General features: G+C 49.0%; 1 protein-coding gene across 1 annotated transcript; it reads right to left on the reverse strand.

The window, feature by feature from the left end:
* Positions 1-953: 953 nt before the first annotated feature.
* Positions 954-22,005, reverse strand: UHMK1 (U2AF homology motif kinase 1). The gene is given in 11 exon segments (XM_023745003.1): positions 954-6,827; positions 10,342-10,430; positions 12,819-12,917; positions 13,048-13,124; positions 16,684-16,778; positions 19,634-19,825; positions 20,383-20,675; positions 21,644-21,674; positions 21,676-21,747; positions 21,749-21,801; positions 21,804-22,005. Coding segments are annotated over 11 exon segments (1,263 nt in total). The 5' UTR covers positions 21,919-22,005; the 3' UTR covers positions 954-6,680.
* Positions 22,006-25,204: the final 3,199 nt, after the last annotated feature.

Genomic DNA, 25,204 nt, shown 5'->3' on the forward strand with positions numbered 1-25,204 from the left:
GGTTCCCTCTGGCAGCGGTGACCTCTGCTTCCATCTGCTGAGTATTTTCCAACAGGAGCACAACAGTGCTCCCACTTCATCATCAATCTCAGCACAGGGCACAGAGCCCCTGTCCCAGACTCCCAGGTCCTCCCACTCCAGCCACATTCCCTTCGGCTCGTATTTAAATGCACACCCTTCCATGACCACTGTCCTGTGAACTCATCTGAGCAGTATTGCTATTTCACATGTAAATGAAGATACTGAAGCACACACATGGACATTATATGTAACATCCTACACATTATAAAGTGCACATACAGCTATGGGACACGCCGTGGAAGCAGTGAGTGGCCCTGTGCTGCAGCCCGCCCATCCCCACCTGCTGTGGAACTGAGAACAGAGAACTGCAGGTCCCAAGCCCGTGTGAACTGGCGTCTGCTCAGCAGGGGCAGGGCAGGGCGCTCATGCTGCGAAGGGACCGAGGACTGCGGTTCTTCAAGTCACAATGTTACGCAGGAGAAGGAATTAAAAAACCAATTTCTTAACTTTAAGGCCACATAATCTTTCACAGAAACTATTTGCTGTCTCTTTAGAGTCCAAAGTAAGAATCTAACATGAGCCCTAACCAGTTTGGCTCAGTGGATAGAGCATAGGCCTGCGGAATGAAAGGTCCCAGGTTCGATTCTGGCCAAGGGCATGTACCTTGGTTGCGGGCACATCCCCAGTAGGGGGCGTGCAGGAGACAGCTGACCGATGTTCCTCTCTCATTGATGTTTCTAACTCTCTATCCCTCTCCTTCCGCTCTGTGAAAAATCAATAAAATATATTAAAAATAAAATAAAAAAATACAAAATACAAAATCCATGAGTAATGAGACTCCACTGGGGTTTGTGAATATTTAAAAAAAAGAAAGAATCTAACATGAATACTTACACTAAATACAGAAAGAGTTGAAATAATGAAGCCATTCCTTTATTTTTAAGCTTTATTTTACCACCCTTATCAAACAAACATCAGAAAGCATGTCAACAGTGCATCTCATGGTGCGTCAGTTTACAACAAAACTGAACAAGGCATTTGTGTTCACAAAAGTTGTCAGCAAAAACTACACACAATACACTCAACAGCAACACAGAGCCCATACTTCCGGTACGTAGGAAAGTGGAAAATAAAGGCTCTTTGCTACTCAGCAAGGAAAACAGTTTTAAGACTCGAGTAGAAATCGATGTAGGGATCTGAGAAGTCACTTCTCGGCACCGATCCCAGAGACATTCAGTCCCACTCAGTCCTGAAAAACAACTCACAGGCAAGACGTCACCAGGAACAGAGACCACGGCCCGGAAGCAGCACGCCGTTCCCAGTAGCTCTCAGCGAGGGCAAACCCACAGGCTTTCGGGGTGTCCGCCTGTGGCCCAGCAGTCACACTCCACGGAGGGAGCTCACACCGTGAGCACAGCCCTCCCACCTGACTGCATGCGGTGGCGAGCACATAAAGGACTGCCAGGGTACCTCAGATTTCCCCGAAAGAGCGCAGAATGGGGCGTCGCCCTGCGGGAAGGATGGCCGCTCGGCCCCTGCAAGCAGGTGTGCAGCCGTGCAGCTCAGCTTTCTCATGAACCAACACTGCTCCCTCCCAATGGCCCCACCTGCAGGGGAGCGTGGGACTGGCCGCCCCCGGGGCAGTCTATCCCTGGCCTACACGAGCGTCGACGTGCACTGAACGCACAAAAGCTGGGCTCCAAATATTTATTTTAAAAATGAGGACAAACTGAACAAGGTAGTCAACCTGCTTCCACACACGCGTAAAAGAATTTTCTGGGTAAACAATAGAGGAATGTGCAGGAAGGTAACGGACTATGCTACAGGCCCCAAACCGGACCTCAAAAAAGACACCTCTCAGTCACACACTCCATGGAAGGTCACCGACACCAGCCAGGAAGCAGTTGTGCCCTCATCACTGTTGCTGCCTCTTATCTTTCTCTTCCTTGCTCTCCCACAGCAGCTCTGGCGCCCACGCAGCACCGTAACCGCTGCAGAGCACACCAGACCGAGGGGGGCGGGGGGGGGGGCCCAGCTCTGCCGTCCTGACATCGCACTATTTGGGGATCACCTAGCAGCGGAAGACAATCCAAATTGGGGTACGAAAGTGCCTACAAATAATTCTCTTGCTGACGATCCGTGTTTCTGATAACAAACAGCTCTAGTGTTTACACAGGTTTCCCAAAAAGGAAGAGAACTAACAATTCAGTTGGGTTTTTCTTCTTATTCCGAATGTGACTTATTTTCATTAACAAAATAAGCTCTTTTCTGCACGAGGACTAATGGTCATAAGGCAAATAAGACAGAATGCTGCTCTTTGCCTTGAAGTGAAAGGGCTGGAACCCCCATCATGAAGCACGTGTGGCTTCGGGGAGCTCTGGTGTCGCTAGGACACCCGCCGTGCCAGCCACCGGGCCCCGTGGGAAGGACCACGCAGGCAGAAGTTTCCCATGAATGCCAGCATTCACGGTGCCACAAACACATCTGTCATGGTTATGACAACTCTCTAACAAGCACAAGTAAAGCAAATTTGAAACGTCAGTCATCGCAGAAGCAGTGCTGGAACAGCCAAGCGCTGAGCTGCAGGAGATGGCGAAAACTTCCTGTGGGAGAGCACAGGCTGTGCCCGTCACCTGAGGCCCCCCTGCGAAATAAAAAGCCTCAGTGCTCTCCGGCTTGTAGGTACATTTTTTTTTACAGACCTGCTCCTATAAAATTGCAGCAGAAATAGTTAAAATTGCTTTGCCTTTTTAAATATTCATAGCACTTGTCAACTGTGCACCATTGTTGTGAACCTACTGGTCATTGTGCAATTTAAACAAGTCAAACATGAAACAGGAGCTAACAGACAGGGTGCACCTGGCAGGTGAAGGGAGCTGACCTAACCGAGCAAAGCACTCTGGAGGCTGGTGCTGAGACCGAGGGGCCCTGTGCCCTTGCTGCTGGCAGTGCCGCTCGTCCCGACATGGGAGGCTCAGCGGGCTCCCTGTGGGGAGATGCAGTGTCTCGTCTTCAGAGAAAGCCAGCACGCCACTCACGTGGAAAGACGACCCTCTGGAGGGGAAGGGGTCACTGAGCACCTTGGGAAAGATGCCCCCGGGCTGGTCTGGAGGTGCCCCTGGACAAGAACGACATGAGCTGCGTCAGAGCCAGCGGGGCAGGACTGGGGGAGCCTAGTGTAGACATGGAACTAGACCCGAGGAAGAACCAGATGCTACCAGGTGGCTCTGGCTTTCCAGCAAGTGTAACATTGGGGGAAGTTAAACATGAATAGGTTTACACACACATGAAAAGGTAAACCAAGGAAATGTTGGACTTTTTACTGTGACTCCACCCAAAGGTTATTCCAGGAAAAGCCGGGGGTGCCATTCATTGTCACCACCTGGGAAGCTTCCAGCCCAAAGAGTGTCAGTGTTTCCAGGAAACAAGGCACTTGCTTAAACCTCTGACACCTGCTCACCTGCAGACTAAGTCCGATGTGATCCCACCTGCGCCCCCCGAACAGCCGCAGCCGCACCCAGCATGCCAGCCTCGGTTCCTGAGCGTCTCCCCCACTCTCACCCAGAAACAAACTGTTATAACTGCTATCGGTTACGATGGTGTTGGTTTCCATTAAATTACCAAAAACAACGTCCCCCTGCCAGGTGTCACTGGTAGCAGAAATTATGTAAGACGGGCCTACCAATGGTAAGTGAAAAATAAGCCCTAAAAAGAAACTGATGCCAAAGTGTCAGGGACCTGCATTTGATCAGTAAACTCAAGCCCTGAGCCAGGTGAGGGCTGTGGCCTTCAGGAGAGGTGGCCAGTGCAAGCAGGTGAAAGCCGGGTAATCAGAGAAAACCGCCTCAGGCAGGCAGTCTCCCCCACTCGCAGCAATGTTTCCGGCAGCATTCCTTAAAATAAACTTGCTCTAAGGTTAAATATAAACCCAGTACAATGGACCTTTACAACAGTGAATGAAAGCCAGCATGCCAGCAGCTGGCAGTGTGCTCCAGGACCAAGGTGTAGGGCGCAGTTCGATCAGGGCCCAGCAGAGGGAGCTCTCAGGGCTGCGGGGAGGACGGGCCCAAGGGGACACCAGGCCCACAGGCAGCCTCCCCTGCAGGAGTCTCTCGTCTCCTTCAAGGGCGAGTGCAGCCTGGTGCTGCTTCTTACAGACGCTTCGAAGCTGGGAAAGTGCTACCTGCCAACCTCAACATCTCTCTCCAAACAACCAAAACACCACAGAAGAACCAATTTACAGGCCTTTGGGCAAAAACACACCTTGAAACCACGAACAATGAAGAAGAAACTGGTGGGCGGGGAGGAGAAGGAAGGAAGCACAGATGCTAATTCAGCAAAGAAAAACTACCTGAGATCAAATTTTCCCAAAAGGGTTGGGGTTAAGTGACATGACCCCTCACCTTTCAAAAAGAAAATTTCTAGGTTTTTAATAATTTCAAAGGATCTAAATCTGTGCATATATTTCACCCTAAATGAATCATGAAAAGGGCATCTTTGAAAATATTTGGTTGAGGTTTAAGAAGATACTAAGATTGAATTTCTGATCCTGTGAGAAGAATACAAATGTCTTTGGTAGTAATGGGCTAAGAGCTAGGAAATAATTTAAATCACAGGAGGCATCTTTTTTCAATTTTGTGGCTTTAATATAAAATATTTAATTCAATAAATGGTACTTAGGCTCACCAAGTATTCCCTCAGCTCCCTTATCATCTACCAGCATCTTCTGTATGACACTCTGTGTGTTAAACACCACACAAACGTTTGCATGCACAGCACTGAGACGAGAACGGAGGAGCGCTGTAGGACGCAGTGCGGAACAGGCAGCCATTGCCAGAAGCCACTGCAGCATTTATTCTAAGGACTTGGGTTTTGGTGGTCAGGACGGGGGAATGCGAGGTTCAGTGCTCACCTAGAATGCTTGCCCTCGAAAAGAATCCCCCTGTACTGTGTTCATCGGCAGGTAGAGAAGGACCAGGTTTTTCATCACCAGGGAAGCTACCACCCGCACAAACATGTGTCTCAGGGCCGCTTAGGTCCCCACCATACGGTTCATTCTCTTGGATTAGGGTTTGAAATCAAACCACTAACTGGCCTCTGCAAGGGCACAGGGAAGAGTTCCTCCTCTGAAGGGCCGTGCTGACCTGCTGACTCCCCCGGGACCAGGCCGCGGCCGTTGAGATTCTACACCAGCCTCTACGCAAAACTGGGCTTCCGAGTGCACACTAAGAGGCTAGACCATTTGGTGACTAAGTAACTGAACTATGGAACAGTCGCTGTTGCACAGGTCCCAGAACTCCCCTCTGAAGTTTAAGCTTCGCTGGGGCTCGGGGCTCTCGGTGGCCTGCACAGCTCCAGTGGGCAAGACACACAAGAACATTCCTTAGGAAAAAATAAATAGCAATTTCATTTAGGAAAGGAAACAAAAAGGTCATACTCTGTACACGACTACTTTTTGTATAATCAGTGCTTTATAAAGGTTCCCTAAGTTTAAACCCTTACAGACAATCTGCAGTAAAGTGACAGGAAGCCCGTGACCCCGTGACCCCGTGTCCCCGACCTCAGTGCAGTTTTCCTTCCTTCCAAATCCCATCTGGGCGGCCTCACCTTCCTGACTTCCAAACCAGACCTTGAGGGCGAGGGGCTGGCTCCGCCAGGGAAGGAGGGAGCAGACAGTAGACCCCCCGTCACCCACCCTGTGCCCACTGCTTCTTCTTCTGCTTTCACTGAACATCGAGCTTGTTCTTTTTGACCACTCAGTTCCCGTCACGCAGGGAGAACACTCGGAGGGAGCCAGCAGTGATCACGAGATTCAGCAGAGATGAGCTCACCCGGGTCTAACGCAGACGGAATGAGGCAGCCGCTCGGGGCAGAACTTTCCCTCTGATCCAACCACTAAACTAAGCGATTTCAATGGAACCCAGTCTAGACTCACTTGCTCTGAGCCTCTCAGGAATGTTTCTCATTTACCTTCCATCAGACAGGCCAACTCTCAAACAAGCTGACATCCTGAACGTTACAGGTATGCTGTGTGGGGAATGGGTTGGTGTGGGCGGGATCAGCTCACAGGACTCACAGGAAAAGGACCGACCCAGGTTTTCTCTAACTCCCCCACCTGCACTCACACGAGCACACGCCAGACATCAGGTTGTGCAACATCAAGCATCAGCTTTCCAGCTTAAAAGCCTTAATTTAAAAGCCTGTAGCCAGGCTCACTGCAGGCTCCTTAAAGGAATATTCGCATACAGGACTTCTGGACCGATGGTAACTCAGTGTGGACAAGGAGGTAACGTCACGGAGCTCCCAGCCCACCAAGGACATGGACGACACAGGAGTGCTGTGCAGGAGACATCACCACTCCAACAGCGTGTCCATGCTCGCTGGGCACGGCCCGTCACTCCCGACTCATGATCACATGCAATAATGAGTGTCGAGGCTGCACGCAGCAGGGACCCTCCCGGGATGGGGAGAGGCCCGTCCTGCGCGGGGCCCGTGTCTGCAGTGCAGTCACTGCTTGAGCAACAGCTGCCCGTGAGCAGGTGAAACAAATGTACAAGGTGTCCCCCCAGCCCCGCGGGAAGGGGTGCTCCTGCATTTGGGTGGAATATCATAACCGGAAAGTGGAAGCGGAGACGCAGGAGGTCTCCCAAGGCTGCTGATTAAAGCAAGGTCTGGTACAGGTACCCCCTCTTGTAGGCACTCAGCGGGTAGAACGTAGCCACGACAAACTTCCCGTCAAACAGCCTTCCCGTCAGCAGCTTCTGAGCAGCTTTGGAGTCCCCAGCATTCGCGTACTCGACAAAGACCTGCGGAGACAGAACACATGGCCTCGTTCCCACCAGGCTCTCGGGGCACTTCTGCTGAGGCCCCATGTGGCCACTGGAGCCCCGGGGAGGCCGATGCTGCCGGCCCGTGGACCACATTTTTGAGCAGCAAGACGGAGAACGCTCCCTTGGAGCTCAGTCGATTCAGAAAATCCAACAAAGACCAGTTGGGTGACGACATACAGCCTCGTGCCGTTCGCAGAGCAGTGCTGGGCAGTGCAGGACGGCCAGACAGGCGGCAGGCCCGAGAGCCCTCAGCACGCCCGAGGCAGCCACTGTCGGGGGAAAGAGGAAAGACGTGTGGACGCCAGGACTGCAGGAAGGAAGGTCACCTCCCTTTCCAGGGCATCTGACCCGACCTAAGCCTGGAGGAGGACACGGCATCACTGCTCCCAAGTGCTGTCTGACCTGAAGCGGAGTCCCAGGGAGGAGAAACCGCCTGAAACGGCGTGTCCTCGGTCGCCAGGAGACTAGGACCAGCCACCGCACTAGCACGGGCGCGGCACCGACTTCCCACAGGGCAGCCAGCGACAGTGCAAGGAAATCAGTTTCTAGGTTCTCAACGTTCATCTGCACCTTTTCCTAAAATCAGGTCTACGCAGCAGTTCAGGCGGCAGCCACTTCCATCTCGCAGGAGCCCTTCCCACCTGGACGGAGCAGTCACCTCCGCAGGGCGTAGCATCCTCCAGGCACGAAAAGAGGAGGCAACTCCAAACACAGTCCTGCTCTGCCTAGTGAGGGCACGTGCTGAGAAGTGAGTTGTGAGCGATTTCCCTATGCAAACAGCACAGGCCCTTCCGCACACCTGGATGGCATGGGCTGCAGCCTGCACGGCGGGGACTGTGTGGGCACTGCAGGCACCTGTGCCAGTGTAAGTATTCGGCACCTAAACACATCTGTGCACAGGAAAGGTCAGTTCAACACAGTGGAGAAGCGGCCACCTGAGCAGGCACTGAGCACGCACACAGCCTGCAGGACTCGAAGCTGCTCTGGGTGAGTGATGAGTGCATGTGAAGGCAGAGGACATCACTGTCCACTACTGTGGACTTATAAACACTGTCCCACAGCCCCCCCCTGCTTCCTTCCCCCATGGTCAGAACGAGAACATAGAAGGTGTCAATGCTGCCCCATGAGCAAGGGCATAGACTGGAATAACTGGAAGTATCGGCAGGAACTGCCTGGGTGGTGCACACATCACCTTCAAAGTGACTGTCAGGAGGAAGGGAGAGGTGGCCTGAGAGTCAGTAGGAATAAAAAATCAAGATAGAGCCTGGCCAGTGTGGCTCAGTGGTAGAGCATCGACCTATGAACCAGGGGGTCACAGTTCAATTCCCGGTCAGGGCCCATGCCCAGGTTGCAGGCTCAATTCCCAGCAAGGGGGCGTGCAGGAGGCAGCCAATCGATGATTCTCTCACATTGATGTTTCTCTCTCTTTCTCCCTCTCCCTTCCTCTCTCTGAAATCAATAAAAACGTATTTTAAAAAAAGAAAGAAAGAAAGAAAGAAAGAGCCCTGGTCAGGTGGCTCAGTTCGTTGGAGCGTTATTCTATACACCAAAAGGTTACGGGTTTAATCTCTGGTCAGAGTGCATTCAGGAGGCAGCCGATCAATGTTTCATCTCACATCACTGTTTCTTTCTCTCTCTCTCTCTCTCTCTCTCCTTCCCTCCTTCCCCACTCCCTCCCTCCCTCCCTCTAAAAATAATTAAAAAAACAAACATATCCTCAGAGGAGGATTGTTTTTTAATTAAAAAATAAATGAGGATGGAGGTCAAGGACCCCGGCACTGCCGTGCGAGATGTCTGGTGACTGCGTGCTGGAATCGTGTCAGATGAAGGAACTGTGTGGTTCATAAAAACCTGAAGAGGGTGTAGGATGGAGGACTCAAAATCCTGACTTGGAAAACTTGTTTGGGTGCTTGACCCTATTCTGGCACAAAGCCTTCTCTCTGGCACGGAACTGATGGCAGAAATAAAGTGGGTGTACAGTTCACACCATTACAACCCGGAAGTGCTCCCAAGTCCAGGGACAGGCTGGCTCCACATGACCACAGAAGCGTGTACTAAGGTGGCAGTGGCTTTACCTGGTTGAGGTGCTCCTGGCCTGTCCTTGTACCGGGTGTGTGGTCCCAGCGGAGAGGGCTGCAGCGCCTGTGAGGCTGTCCGTCTGGGGGACAGGCTCCTCTGTGCTGAACCAGGTCAGGGGATGAGGGACCGGATCACAAACATTCTCAAAACCCGAAAGGAGCTAAGACCTGGGGCTCCAGGCTAGCGAGTGACTGTCACTCCTCCCACGGAAACTCCAGGGAAGCGTCTCAGCGCGCGTGTCCTCTCGCAGGAGACTCCTCCTTCCTGTCACCTTGGTGAGGACACCCACCTGAACGCTCCTCCTGCTTCCCGGGTCAGGTCTGGACCACACTGGTCCTCAATTCAAAACCTTCAGCCGCCCTCCTCAGCCTGCCAACCCACACCTCTGTGATCTCACCTGCTCTCCCCACTCCCACTCTGAGGGCGCACTGACCCTCACACCTGCCAGCGCCCTCCACCCCGAGCTCTTTCCCAGTCTGACTCCTCCACACCCACTGAGATAGCTCAGTGTCCAAAACAGCCCCCGTGCACTAGACGGCCCCCGTGCACTAGACAGCCCCCGTGCACTAGACAGCCCCCCGTGCACTAGGCAGGCCCAGCAGGAACTTTCCAGAGCATGTTTCAAAGGTGTACAGGCTGGGAAACTGAGATGGTAAAACAATATTCAGTTTTCCAGAAAATAAAAATACTACAGACAGAAGGAAGACTTCTCCTATCTTCTTTGCCATATAATTTAATTTAAAATCACAGTTTCTAAAGAAAACTCTGTGATCCCAGGTTTAGCCCATACATTTTATAGATAAAAAAACAACTAAGAAGTGCCACAAAGACTGGAACTCAGATGGCTGGTAATTCTGTTATAATCAGAACATAACCTAAATGGTTTTCTAACTCTACTCAATTAGAACAAAATTGGGCCAAAATATTTTTGTACTGAACCTGAGTCAGAGTTGCACATGATTCTGTTGGTGTCACCATTTTCAATGGCTCAAAAGAAGATTAATGCTTTTTAAAAAACAAATACTAACTGATAAATGTATGCATATTATAGAACAGGGGTCCTCAAACTACGGCCCGCCGGCCACATGCGGCCCGCCGAAAACATTTATCCGGCCCGTCAGGTGTTTTTGCCGCCGCTGCCTGTTGCTTAGCAGCCGACTAGTTTTTTTTTAAACTATAGTCCGGCCCTCCAACGGTCTGAGGGACAGTGAACTGGCCCCCTGTTTAAAAAGTTTGAGGACCCCTGTTATAGAACTTTGGGGAAAAATGAAAAAGTACAGAAAACAAAGCCTCCATAATGAAAACTTCATAACCTCCAGCAACGTTTTTGTCTACATTTTCTGCAGAACTGAAACCCCATGGAGCGGACTGCAGTCGTCTCGCACTGACGAGTGAGGAGAGCGCCTCTCACCTGTCCCCGGCCAGGGCTCTCCTTGGGAACCAGCAGCGACACCACCGGCCCATACTTCTGGCACTCCTCCCGCACGTCTTCCACAGCATCTGTGTGTCCAAACACAGCCCCACTCAATGTAATTAACAACAAGATCCATTATTCAAAAAAGGTACATCATCAAAGAACTCAGGAATCCATATTTAAGTCATGAGATCGCTCTCTATAGCTTTGAAAATTAAGCTTAAGTGTAATATAAATTCATATATTTAAAAGTTTTCTTTTTGTATTTTAACACTTTGAATAGCTAATACATCCGAATGATTCAAAATCCAAAATCTGAAAGTAGCAGTCCTCCTCCTCCTTCCCAGCTTCCATTCCGGCCCCTCCCTGAAGTCAACAAGCATGATCATCTCTTCCATAAACATAAGCTCCTACAAGCAAATATGATGTTTTTAAGTGAAAAATTCCAGTCTTGCCCTTTCTTAACACTGAATCTTTAAGATCTTTCAAAATCCTTATATGAATTTCTTGTTTGTTTTTGTGGCTGTGTGATATTTCACCCTCTGAATGGTTGATCAAGTCTCTAAATATGCCTCCTACCGCTCAAAAGCAGATTAATATCTACGTTCAAACAACATTTAAACAATCTATAATAGTTAAGCCGGCACAGGTCTCATTTCATTTGTGTATTTCTAAGTTGCCTTCCTAGAAATGGAACTGCTAGGTCACGTGGTCTGAATCGATTCTGTTAGCATCACATTTCATAGTCCTCTCTGCAGTGACCTCCGTGCTGACCCCACAGAGGGTCATCAAGGCTGTTCCCACTGTGAACAGACCGGTCCGGACATCACAGTGGGTTCTAATGAGCATTTCAATAAACGAGAACAAAATCCACGGGAGAGACTCTGGCACACCCTTTCCTGGGGACCGTCCGTGTCCTTCGCCCACTGCCTCCCGGGTGGGTTAACAGGGCCTCTGTCTCTGATAAGAGCTGTGTCTGTTTTTTCTTAGATTGTTACTTGTCTTAATCTTTCTCAGGGTAAAATTTGTTGCATTACCATTTTACTGTTTCTGAGTTTTGTGATGAACTTGTAAGAGGCCTTTCCTGCTCCAGGAATATTATTTTTAAAAATCTCCCATGACTTTTAAGTTAACTTTTTTTCTTTTATTCCCACCTGTCTTCCTTCCCTCCCTCCTTTTCCTTCCAGTCCTGTTCTATTCCTTCCTTTACTTTGTCTTATGTTTTGTTTTTTAATATTTTAATCTTCACTTGATTGAGAATTTATTTTGGTCTAAACAGGAAGATCTGAATCTCACTTCCTTACCCAACCCCACCAAGACAACAAGACTATTCCCACACACGATAACTAAGCAAACTCACCTAAACCTCATTTCATGTCATCTAATGAAGACCTTCTAATCAAAACAAAGGCATTCATGAGAGACTCTTAAACACTAAGACTCAGTGTCTACATTCAAACAACATTTAAAACACTCGGTGCATTTAGGAGCATAAAGAAAGGGTTGCATAGTGAAATAGCAAAGAGCAGGTGTCGTTTACCTGAGGTTTACCCAAGAGAGCCACGCCGGAGTTTTGTAAAGATGAAAATTACCAGGAGACAGAACCACTGCACCCTAAGGGCCTGACTAAAGCAAAGCTGAGGGCTCGGCCGTCCTTTCAGATGAGATGTCCTGAAAAGTCGAGGCTACAGGTACTAACAACCGTCACAGGTTCAAATAAATCATCTTTGTTTCATTTGTCAGATAACTATGCAAAGCCCAGCGTTGTCAAATGATTTACACTTTCCAGGAAACAGGGTGGTTAAGGTAGCCCTGCCTGCACTGGTTTGACTCTCCACAAAGAAAATGACATTTTGAGTCTGGCTCTGGGTAGCCCACTCACGACCGTGCTTCCAGGATGCTTGTAGGGAAGTGTACGTCTGAGTGCCTCCTCCTTGACACCTGTAATGGCTCCTGCCTCGTTCAACAATGAACAGGGAGTGCTCTGGGCCTGACCCAGAGCTCTGTGCAAGCTTATGTTCCAAGGCTGCGACCTCTGGGATAAAATTCAAGTCCTTCAACACAGCACTGACTGCTCCCCAACAAATACCCTATGGTGCAGTCACACCAAACAACCGGCCGCTCTCTACCACGCCACACCTGCCCTCAGCCAGGTCTCTGGCTGCTCCTCACCCCCAGCCTCAGCCAAGTCCTGACAGGCTCAAGTGCAGCTCTGCCTTCTGCATGTCACCTGCCTCAGATTTACCAGAACTGGCTCCAATTCCAAATACTATCACACTGCGGACGAGGGCTTTGCCACAGGAACTCTGGGGGACACACTCTATAGCAGGAATCAAAAAAGTGAGAGCATTTTAGCGATCACAGAATTCAACATCCTCACTGTATAGACGAGGAAGCGCTGAGAATCTTGGGGCGAGAGGTCCCCGGCAGACCTGTTAAGAAAGACGTGAACAGCCAGCTAAGGTAGCACTGACCTTCGTACCCCTCCTCGCTCTCGAGGTAGTCACCGTCCAGCACATTGAGCAGCCTCAGCACCGGGGTGGGGAGCATCACCAGGTCTTCGATGTGAGGGGCTGTTGGGGTTTGTTATGACATTGTCAGATGTAAGCTCCCCAAATACATGGATGAACACCAGGCAGGGGAGCTTGGAAATATACATTAGTTCCAACAACCCAGAAAGGAACAGAGCCATGCACAACGTACCAAAAGGAATGCTGAAGAAGGGGCTGCACAGAGCCACGTCGGCGGGCGCCCTCCGGCCCGGGTCCTCGTGCAGCATGCTGAAACACAGAGCATCATCAGTCTCCTGGAAATGCAAACACTGACGACAAAACTAGTGCATCGCAGCCCTGATCCCCTGAGAGTGACCACTGAATCCTTCCTCTATGTGAAAACGGAGATGCCATTTATAATCAAATGGTTCAATAAATCATCATACAAACCTAGGGCACAATATATTTCAACTTAAAATGTTTTTGTTTAGGTTAATAAATACATGAGAAAGTGATCCACACTTTATAACGTTAAGTGAAAGGAAAGCTAAACAGATTGAATAATACAATTAAAAAGGGTAGTAGTGAGGTGGTTTCTGAATGTTGTCAAATTTGAGCAACTTGGTAGCAATGACAACAATATAGAGCAACTTGATTGTCAGAGCAGAGAGGACAGGACGCAGCGGCCATGGGACCTGCTGGTGCAGATACAAGTGCTACTCAAATGGGGGAGGACGGGAAAGCCCAGCACACAGAGCGCTTTCAGCCACCGCTCCGAGATAATGGCCGTCCTTGTGCTGAGGCTGTTGTAGCGATTCCATTCGTACACAAAGCGAATGAGTGGGTAAGAAACATTCTAATTCTGCATCCCCTCTGTGCTTAGAGCCACAACTGCTGACACAGAAGAAAGGAGATAGAGAAGGAAAACAGAAGACATTATTGGTTGTCCTGCGTCTGTCCCCTTAAAAGGCCTAGACACAACGCCATCCAGTACCAATGAGTATATCTAATACCCAGACTGTGATTTTAAAGTACCACTCCCTACTAAAAGAAACCAGGCTTCCTGGAGAAATGGCTACTTCCAGGTCTGGGCAGGACATGTAAGAGGTGACTGGGAACAGCCTGTCACAGCAAGGAAGTTGTCAGAACAGGATGACGAGGTCCGCCTGAGCCCGCCTGCAGAGGCTCCGTCCCGCAGCCAGGACACAGCTCCGATGAGAAGACTGCCAATACACGTCACTCGTTCATAATGATACTTTTAAGTTCCAAAGAAGGCATGATCCCTTTGGAGGATGACAGGGCATTGCCACATTACGAAAACGAGAGAGAGAATCAAGCATTTCCCTGTTGTTTGGTTAACCATGGGAAGGACAGATGACAGAATGAGAACACCCCCTACCAAAGATCTAGACAATGGGAACTGACAGTGACCAGGTGCCTCCCTGTGAAAGAGCACCGTGCCATCTACAGTCCCGCCAAAAACTACTTGAAAATTCAAACCCTCTAGATACAACCACCAATTTACAAGAAATAAACAGAGAACTGTGCTAAACTACACCACATAACACAACCTGCAAAGTTCAGATGGGGGCAACTGCGCTGAGTCAACAGCCCAAGCTGTTCAACAGAAACACGGGAGGGGGTAGGAGGTAGAAACAGACTTTTTAGAGTCAGACAGATTTTAAAGGGCCTGCTTTTTAGAAGAACTCTAAGCCATAGTGTCTAAGGATGCACACTTGGGTTATTAACGGCAATGAACCGAGGAGGTAATTAGCGTGAAGTCAGGGCAGTGGTTACTTTGGGGAAGAGGAAGAGGCTTGGACGGAGACCTGGGACTTGCGAGCGACCTCAAAGCTGTTTCTTGACCTAAACGGTGGACAAAGGGATTCCGAGGGACCCACTGGGCTGCACATTTGTTCTCAGTGTCTGTGTAATTCCACAGAGAAGTTCAAATAACACGCCTGGGCACATAACCACGTACGCAAGAAAACACCGAGAAGAAACACGCCGAGAAGAAACGCACCGACTGCTAACACTAGAGAGGGCGTACAATTTTATTTTCCTCGTCACAATTTTCTGTAGCTTCCAAATTTAGTATCAGCTGTATAATTTAAAAAATTGCAGTCAATACTAGAACTTAGATGATCTGACTTACAAGCAAGAATCCATTATATAATTTTTCCCATTTAAAAAAATTATAGTTGGCGTACAATAGAATATCAGTTTCATCTGTACAGAATCCATTATACTATAATCTTACACTACTTATATATATATATACATACATACATAAGTCAATATATATTATTGATTTCAGAGAGAAAGGGAGAGGGAGAGAGAGAAACATCAATGATGAGAGAGAATCAGAGATTGGCTGCTTCCTGCATGCTCCCTACTGGGGATCAAGCCCACAACCCAGGCCCTTGATGGGAATCGAACCTGGGACCCTTCAGTCTGCAGGCCAACATTCTATTCACTGAGCCAAACTGGCTAGGGCATTACACTGCTTCTTTTCAAGATAAAATGCAACATGTGATGTCGGACATCAGATACTAACCTACTAACTGCTATTTAAACGTAATTCGTCTCACAAGAAAAGCTGGTACAATGGAAGTAAGTCCATGGATTATAACATCCATTTCTGGTCTGACCCTGCATGACAGGTATGGAAGAAATTACCACTGGGGGAAACTGGCTGAAGGGCAGACCTCCAGTTCCTATAAAACAAACAAAAACCACAAACACCTAATTGGAAGATTTATAGGATCAATATTCCAAACAATAATACTATGACTTGATCAAGAGACCCACCCTTTTGCAGCATACTATTTTATTAATTTCTGGACCATAAATGCTAGAACTGTGAAAAATCAACTATTTGATAATACACGTTATTTCTTATTTTAATATATCTATTGTGATTGGATCTACTTAGGAATCAGAAACACTGTTCTGTCCCCACAGTTTTCAATGGTAATATTTAAAGTATAATACATAATGACCTCACTTGAACCCTCTTTTGGTAGTCCACAACAAACTTAGTCATTAAGTTTATAAAGACTCTTTAAGTACATAGAACAGCCAGGGCTACAAGAGGCCAAAGACACACGGCCCATCACCCGTTTCCGCTGCCAGAAAGGCCTGCTCCCTAGGACTCCTCTTGAACAAAAGAATGTCCCTCTGAAAATAAGTTTAGTAAAAGACTTGACCACTTATGTTTCTCATAGGAAGCTGGCCTGTACAGGTTTCAAGTAGGTTTTATTTCTAAGGGAGAATAACCTCTGCATTGTGGAGAGCGGCTACAGTGTTTGGACAGGTTCAAGCCTCGGACTAATGAGAGGGCACAGTCCCCTCGTGGCAAAGCCACATGCAAGTCCCAGCTTGGAGGGCAAAGTCCTCCCAGCACAATTACAGCCAAAGGCTATAGTTGTAAGCTTGACCTTATGGTCCGAACCTGTGGTCCCAGGTGGCTAAGGGAGGTACCTGGCTGTGGGAGGTGCAGCACGTGCTGCCAGAACAAAGCTTGATAGAGTTCAGGTGCATGTAATTGAGTAGATTCGAAACCCGCGAGAACATTGTAAACATCTTGACCAGGCCCTTACTTTGCCTCGTGGAATCTGGCTATAAAATAAAGACTCGGCTTGCAGGCTGTGGCGCTGTCTCTCCATCTGAGAGCAGCGTCCCACCCAGCCCAGCTTTATTCTCTTGTCTGTCTTCTTTAATCCTTCACTGCCCCCCCTCAGGTTCACCCCTGGCCGTGCTGAGCGCGGCACACTACATGATCAAGCAAACCAGAAATAAGTAAATTTCTTCAGTGAATAGCAAAGTTGAAGTAAAAGTGACGCACCTTTTGATAAGGTCTCTCAGGTGATAGGCTGGGATTGCAGCATTCACCACTGCTTTCCTGGCAAATATGTGATCGACGATAGCAGAACTGTTTGCCTAAAACGAGGGAGAAGAGTCTTTCTTTGGTTATTTAATCCAGTCAGTATTTCCTGAAGTACCAGGCACTAGCTGCTAAGTCCAATGCAACAGAAAACCCCTCTTCCTCGAACTCCCGACCTTAAGAGATTTTGTGCAGAATCATTTGTGTCCTAGCTTCAGCAGCTGGCCTGCTACCAACACCCACTGATGGGTGAGTAAGCAAACAAACACCAAAGTAACCACATGAGAATGCAGCTCAACGTGAAGTGAGAAAATGCAGTTGTGCTGGGTGAGCCCGTGTCTCAGTGATGAGTCTGCAGTTGGTTTCAGATAGAAATAAAATAAATTATCCAGGAGAATAAGGCACGAATTAAAAACTGCATTTGTTATATTATTCACACTCTAAATCAGTGGTTCTCAACCTGTGGGTCGCAACCCCTTTGGCGGTCGAACGACCCTTTCACAGGGGTTGCCTAAGACCATCCTGCATATCAGATATTTACATGACGATTCATAACAGTAGCAACATTACAGTTATGAAGTAGCAACGAAAATGATTTTATGGTTGGGTCACAACATGAGGAACTGTATTTAAAGGGCCAGAAGGTTGAGAACCACTGCTCTAAACCCTTGTGGGACGTACTATTTCTTCCGAGTACCGTGGAAGTATGTACATGAGTAAAAAGACCTGACAGCATCATGTTCACTAAAGTTTCTAAATGTCCCACAGGCACACACATGTTAAGAACTAGGCATTTCTTTTTTAAGCCCAATACTCTAGAGCAGCGGTTCTCAACCTGTGGGTCGCGACCCTTTGGGGGTCAAACAACCCTTTCACAGGGGTCGCCTAAGACCATCGGAAAACACATATATAATTACATATTGTTTTTGTGATTAATCACTATGCTTTAATGATGTTCAATTTGTAACAATGAAATTGGGGGTCACCACATGAGGAACTGTATTAAAGGGTCACGGCATTAGGAAGGTTGAGAACCACTACTCTAGAGACATATGCCTGGCCTGCAGGGATCAGGCCAAAACCGACTCTCCGACATCCCCCAAAGGGTCCCAGATTGTGAGAGGGCACAGGCCAGGCCAAGGGACCCCACTGGTGCACAATCAGGTCTGGGGAGGGACCACAGGAGGGCTCCAGGACGTGTCTGGCCCATCTTGCCCAGTCCCCAGCAGCAAGCTAACCTACCAGAGTGTCTACCCCTGGTGGTCAGTGCACATCATAGCGACTGGTCGAACTGTCGGACACCTAGCATATTAGGCTTTTATTATATAGGACTAGAGGCCCAGTGCACAAAATTCGTGTACGGGGGTGGGGAGCGGTGGTGGTGTTCTTCCCCTCAGCCTGGCCTGCGCCCTCTCGCAGTCCGGGAGCCCTCGGGGGATGCCTGACTGATGGCTTAGTCGGACATCCTTAGCGCTGCCGTGGAGGCAGGAGAGGCTCCTGCCACCGCCTTCTGGCTGAACGGCGCTCCCCCTGTAGGAGTGTACTGACCACCAGGGGGCAGCTCCTGCGTTGAGCATCTGCCCCCTGGTGTTCAGTGCACGTAATAGCGACCGGCTGTTCCGCCATTCGGTCGATTTGCATATTAGCCATTTATTAACAGGATTATCCTCGTTTTACAGAAAGTAAACCATGGTTTCGTGAACCTAAATAACTAGCTTAGTAAGATCTAGAGGCAAGATCTGAACCTTATCGCATGACTTCAGAGCCTACGCTCACACTCACTTGGCAATTTTGCCTCCAGAGAAAGTGATGAAATATGTAAAGATATTTTTATCCAGGAGGTGAATACTGGGGATTCCATTAAGTACACATCATGCCTCCAAATTTCACCACAAAATGCCTGACTGGGGCCCAGTTCTGATCAGCTCTGGCCCAAGCAGAACCAGTCCAAAGGCTTAGACAGTGGAAGCCCTGGGAGGACTGACCTGCACTGACACCAGGGAAGGTACCTGGCTTCCCGGCTGCGGGGAGCACCAATGACAAAGAGTGGTGCTGGCTTTACTCGCCTGGCAGCATGTTTTTGATGATTAAAACATTCCTTCCAAGAGCTGCTACTCCTAACGGCCCAACAACCACACACTCTGTATCAGATGTTTAATATCAAAACCAGTAATTCCTAAACATTGTACTATTTACCAAACCTCTAGCCTGAAGGATACTAACATCATCACAACATTAAAGCCCCAGAATGTGTTTGAAGACATATTGAGGTTAATTCTTAACTTGTGAACACACAGAAAATTCACTCCTGTGTCAGAGGTTTGGAACTCAGTCCCTGTTCCCACAGAAACCATGTTGTAAGCAGCAGTCACATTACCAGGAAAGTGCACATGGCAGACGAGGAGGAAGGTGTGCAGGACGGCGGGCAGAGCCCGAGGTGGGAGGACAGTCATATGACCCAGAGCCAGTGGTTTTCCACATCTGAGTCTCTGGTTCATTTGAACAGAGTAACCAATATCCCTCTGACCATCCTCACAGAGTTGTCAGAATTCAATGAGGCTGGGCACTAAAATACTTCAACTGCATTAACTGTAAACATAATGTAAAGAATAGCATTTAACTGATAACATACTGCTGTATTACTTTAAAAGCAGTATAACTAAGTTACTAAACAAAAGAAATCCCTTTTGCTTCTTCAGGAAGAGACTCCACACCAGGCCTGAGCCCAGGCACAGTGAGCACGATGCTTAGCAGCGCCTGCAGCTGTGGGAGGAGGAGCAGCTGTCAGAAGCCACCGTGCAGGAAGTGGGGGATGGGGGGCGTGAGGCAGAGTCCTCACCAAGAATCACTATAAGCCTCAGAGTCTGAAACTGGGACAAGGGACCCTGAGCAAAGCACTGGCGCTGGCTACCTTCCATTCCTGAGATCTGATGGTGTGTTTCAGTTTCATTCCTGAGAACATTTCCAGTAAAATGATGCCGAGGCTCCACAGGTCAACGGCCGAGGTGCACTCTGTGTCGCTCTGCAAGCCCGCCTGGGCCATGCAATTCTGAAGTTCTGCTTCTGGAGCCCGATACCCGTCTGTCTGAATATACTTCACATCCTAAAGAAGAGTAAACATTACAACCAGTAAAAAACTGCTCACTTTCCATCCACCCACCCACCTGTACCACTGTGAATGCAAAACAATCAGTCCTTGGCTACCCTAATTCTTCAGTTCACAGGTGGCAAGCTGCATACTTTCCAGACAGCTCCTGGTTTCTGCAGACTCTCCTGCCCGCTAGACACTGCTAATAAATAAAGACACTGCAAAGAGCTGACAAACCAAGATGAATGGGGAGTTTGCCAGAACCCACACACGTGTTTTCCCAGGAGCCCAACACTGCACACACCAATAATTGAGCAAGTAACCAAATGCTCAAAGAAGAAAAAAGCATTTTACAGGTGAATTACTCCTAACACTAGTTCCCCCGACCTGACCCAAACACATGGCCTTTCTTCCATGCAGGCAATGAAAATTTTTGTATTTGCTTCACCCCCAGGAATTTCATCACTGAAGTTAGAAATTATCTCTTAAGCCTCTACTAAACCACTTCTGCTATTTAAAGACATTTAGCTTAGACTCTAATGGGGGTAGGGGGGACAGAACATATTTCTTACTTGATTGCCTTCTTTGAAGCTAAGTCCAAAGTCAATGAGTTTAAAACATTCGTTCTCTGCGCTCCACAGTATGTTACGTGGTTTGAGGTCTGCATGGACATAACCCTCACGATGAAGGAAAGCCAGGGCCTCCAGCACGTCTCTGGCACAGTGCTGTATCATCCACATGGAACAGCCCTGGTGACTGGAGTATAAGAGCAGCTCCGAGACACTGACGTCCAGGAGCTCCAGCAGCAGGCAGCGAGACGGCACGTTTGGAGAGAAATGGATTGTAAAGACTCCATACAAAGTTACTACGAAAAGAAACAAGTTGTAATACTTTAAAAATCAGACTCTGGCAAGGAAGCTTCTACTGTAATGAGATTTTTTGGGTAATTGGGTTATTTTAATAAAATAAGATGATACTACTTTCAGCAGCTGATTACTATTCAAAGATATTAAATGTGGCACAATAATTCAAGTTGTATTTCACTAAGCACTCAGTGAATACTGAAGGTACCAAGCAAAAATGATCGAAAGTAAAAAATAAAAAAAAATTAAGTAAAAATCCAAATATGAAGTACTACTCTTAAGATGAATGTCGCAATGTGAAAAAACAAAATTTGAAGATTGGCTCTTGATTCAAAATAGCACTCTATTACCTAAATATTAAAAGAAGAGACTTTTAAAGATGACATTGTCACCTCATCTTTCAGATTCGACAAGTCCTTAGGCTTGCACAAACTGCAAAAAAAAATCCACTCTTAAAGACCATGGGCATGGACAAGATGCAGCCTTAAACACACACACTAATGCTAAATTCTTCTCCAAAAAGGTAATATAAAAAAGGCCAGTCTTCAAACGATGCTCACCAGGAAGTAGACATTAGGCGAAGCCCTAACCCTCGCAGGCTTCGGGGGAAGGGACGACCAGGGCCGTTTTCACAGGCCGATCGACCACCAGTAATCGGTGCAGGCCTCCCACTCGGAGTGTCTGAACCACAGGCTAAAAGCACACAGTGTGCACGCTCACGCTTGCACAGGGGCCACGGAACACGGCGTCACTGTTCCCACGCGGACTAAATACGGGCCGAGGGGCATCTACGACGTCAGCAGGGACGTCCCCAGTCCCCGCAGCGTTTCCCGTTGTCCCCGCCATGCAAGGGCTGAAAACTTCCCGCGCAACACAGGGCGGTCCGGCCCAGGCGCGGCCGCCGGCCCAGGGAAGGGACCTCTGCGCCCCGCCCAGAGGCCGCAGCCCGCGCACCGGGGCGCGCCATTACCGATGTTCCGGTGGCCCTGCAGCTGCTCCAGGGGCCGCGCGCTCCTTGCGGAAAGCCGTACTTGGGCGGCCGAAGGCGGGGGGCCCCCGGAGGGCGCCGGGCGGAAAGGAACTGCTTGAGCGCCCCGGGGGGCGACCCGGGGGTGCCGCAGCAGAACCGTGCTCCAACGTCAAAGACGACCCGCTGCCCAGGCGGCTCTGCACCTGCCACAGCCGCCCGAAGGCCTCCAGGAACCGCGGCGGCTCGGCGCCCCACGCGCAGCCGGACGCCGCCATCCGCGCGGGCTGAGGGCGACACGGAGCTGACGCGACGCCCGGCAGCAGGCCGCCCGCGGGTCACATCGCCGCCGCCGCCAGCCGCTCCGCAGGGAGGGGCCCGCCGCGCGCCGCCGGGCTCAGGTCGCCATGACGCCGGAAGCGCGCACGCCCGCCGGAAGCCGGAAGCGGAGACGAGGCCGAGCCTGCGCCCACCCGGAAGGAAGCCGGCAGGAAGCCGGCGCTTGGGCGGGTCTGGTTCCGGGGATGGAGGCCAGAGGCTCTGAACATAAGTTTCTAACTAAGCAGGTCAGAGTAGGTCCTCAGGTCCTACTGTACCTTCCTTGAGGAAGGTCAGTCTTTACCCTCAGTGAGCCCTCCACAGCCTGTGCATCTCGGGTAACCCACCTTTGAGAGGAGAGTCATTTTCCGGGTCCCTGAAGGCACAACTGCAGGCTCCAGAGCTCAGCAACACATGCCCCCCCCCCCCGCCCCCTTATTCGTCCCCACACACTGTCTCTTTGGGCGGTAGATGGTCACTATTCTTACCCGCCCATGCGAAAGAAGAATGTGCCTCCTCATTTCGCTTTTCACCAGTCCTTAAGTTTCCCCAGTTTGCTTTCTCCTGCCCCTTTATTTACCGGCAATGGAGGGTTTCATGTAATCCTCCCTACACTTTCTCCTTTGATTCTCACATCTATCTATATATGTAAAAGCCTAAGGGACCGCTAGGACCCAACTACCAGAACGACCAGTTGACCAGTCGCTATGAGGTGCACTGACCACCAGGGGACAGACGCTCAACCCAGGAGCTGCCCCCTGGTGGTCAGTGAGCTCCCACAGCCAACCTCCCTCGGCCCCTGCCACTACCCCTGGCGCCACCCCCCTCCCCACCCCTGCCATAGGCCTTGATCGCTGGCCAGGCCGAGGGACCCCACCCATGCACAAATTCGTGCACTGGGCCTTTAGTATAAAATAAGCTGCAAACTGCCATTTTGCAGAGCATTTCCTCAATCCTTTGTGATTTTACTTCTGAGCACATCCTCACAATTTTGCTCAAACTCTTATAAGACATTTCTATAGGCTGGACATTCTTCCTCCATAGGTCCCAGGCGGGGTGCTTATGTAGTGCAGAGTGCAGAGGTGAGGAGCCATCTGCTCAGTATCGTCACACCTCACCCTGTCTGGTTGCCTGTGTGTACAAAGCGGGACACATCTGACCAGCTCAGGGGAGGCCTGCATGGAGGTCTTGCAAACTCAGAGACCTGAAGTCACCACAAAGGATGGTCTGAAATTAAACTTTAACTAAAAGCAGTTTATGGTGGGTGGTCACCTCCTAGGCCAGTATCCTCCCTGACAAAGGTCAACCTTTACCTTCACTGAGCCTGTTGTCTTTTTGCATCTGCGATAACATATAATTGGAATGTCAAAGTAACTTTCCTTTTCCTGGACCCGTCAAAGCACAGACACCACTCTGCAGAGACCACAAATCCCCTCATTTTACTGAGTTAATTGTTGACTGTTCACTATCCCGTACCCACCTAAGTAAAGAAGTGTGTGTCTATCACTTTACTTTTTACCCAATCCCAGAGGTTTCCCCCCTTTGCTTTCTCCCGCCTCCCATCACCAGTGGAGTTCATGTAACCCACTTATGTCTCCTCCTTCGATTGTAATATATGAAACAAAATGCAAAATTGCCATTCTCCAGAGCATTGTCTCAATATGTTGAGATTCTTCTTCCTGGGAATTGTCAATAGTTTGGCTCAAATAAACTCACAAAAATTCTTCATAGGTCTGAATGTTTCTTCCATTAATATTACTTGACGTAGTGCGGCAGGATTTCAAAGAAGCTCACCCGGGACCACACCTCAGATCCAGACTCAGTGCTAGGATCCAGGAAAAGGCCCATTGGGTGAACTTGCGTGAGTTGTCTCTTGAATCCCTTGCTTTTGGGAGAGGGTCTGACTTTATTTGAGCTGTATTTTTAAATCCTTGAGGTGGAAATAAGGAAGAACCCAGGCTAAGGCAAGACAGGAGGAAAATGGGTGGCTGGTTTTTAACTCTGACTTTTCCATTAGAATTGCTTTCTGAGAGTCTGAGCAAAACAATTTGCTGTATAAATGAGAGCTGAACTCCTTCAGCTCCGGAGATAAAGGGGCACATCCTCCCTCCAGGCACCTGCCTCAGGTGTGCTTAGGTGACTAAGAATCTTTGTGGCTGTGTCAGAGGTCCTTCCTCATGAAGTGCAGAGCCCTCTCTCTTCCAACTCAACTGTAATTAACACGTTAAGCGCCCAGCCTGTTTTGTCTTCCGGACGGAAAGTGACTGACTGGGCACTTAACGTGTTAAACCAATGGTCGGCAAACTGCGGCTCACGAGCCACATGTGGATCTTTGGCCCCTTGAGTGTGGCTCTTCCACAAAATACCCCGTGTGGGTGCGCACATACAGTGCGATTGAAACTTCGTGGCCCATGCGCAAAAGTCAGTATTTTGTGGAAGAGCCACACTCAAGGGGCCAAAGAGCCGCATGTGGCTCGTGAGCCGCAGTTTGCCGGCCACTGGGTTAAACGAATGGGCTCCTCTGGGGGAGTGCTCATAAGCTTCGTCTGCCGAGCCTTGGGTGGTTTTAGCCGGGAGAGAAGTGTAAGAGGGTTCAATGCAACTCAAGGGGTGAGTCTCACTCAGCGCCACCCATAAGCAGCACACTGACCCCTATGTAATATCCTAGAAATTTGTTCTGACTCTGCAGATATATAAAAAAAAAAACACAACAAAAAACAAAACAAAACAAAACAAAAAAACCACAAGCAAACTAAAATTAACATGGGAAATTGTGCCTCAAAGGCCAGAAACTCTCAGACCCCAGCCCTCATTAATACTCCTGATAGGAAGCCTTTACTTGCAAGTGCTTTACAGAAATGGGAAGATTTAACTAGAAAATATCAACTTAAAAATGGCCAAAATGCAGTTGTCCTTGGGTACCCAAATTAATATTTTGAATGCAAAAATTAGAAAAATGCCAGCTCTAAAATAAATGGAATGAACAAATGGAAAGCATATCTTGATTTGGAAATTAGAAGCTTCAAAGGAGAAGCACAGATACATTTCTTTTAAAAAATTAATACGAAATTTTAGAGACCATCTATGAACTATTCTGAAGACAATAAATACCTACACCCCATTCTTCCCCCTTCTATAGCTTCTCCACTATACCCTCTGCTTTCCGAGCTTCCTTGTCCTGACTCGCCCTTCCCCTCCCTGCTTCCTAACGGTTTTGTCTCTTCTACTACCACTGACTTAAGGAAC

The sequence above is a fragment of the Myotis lucifugus genome, unplaced genomic scaffold, assembly GCF_000147115.1.
Source record: "Myotis lucifugus unplaced genomic scaffold, Myoluc2.0 scaffold_507, whole genome shotgun sequence".
Classification (NCBI taxonomy): Eukaryota; Metazoa; Chordata; class Mammalia; order Chiroptera; family Vespertilionidae; genus Myotis; species Myotis lucifugus.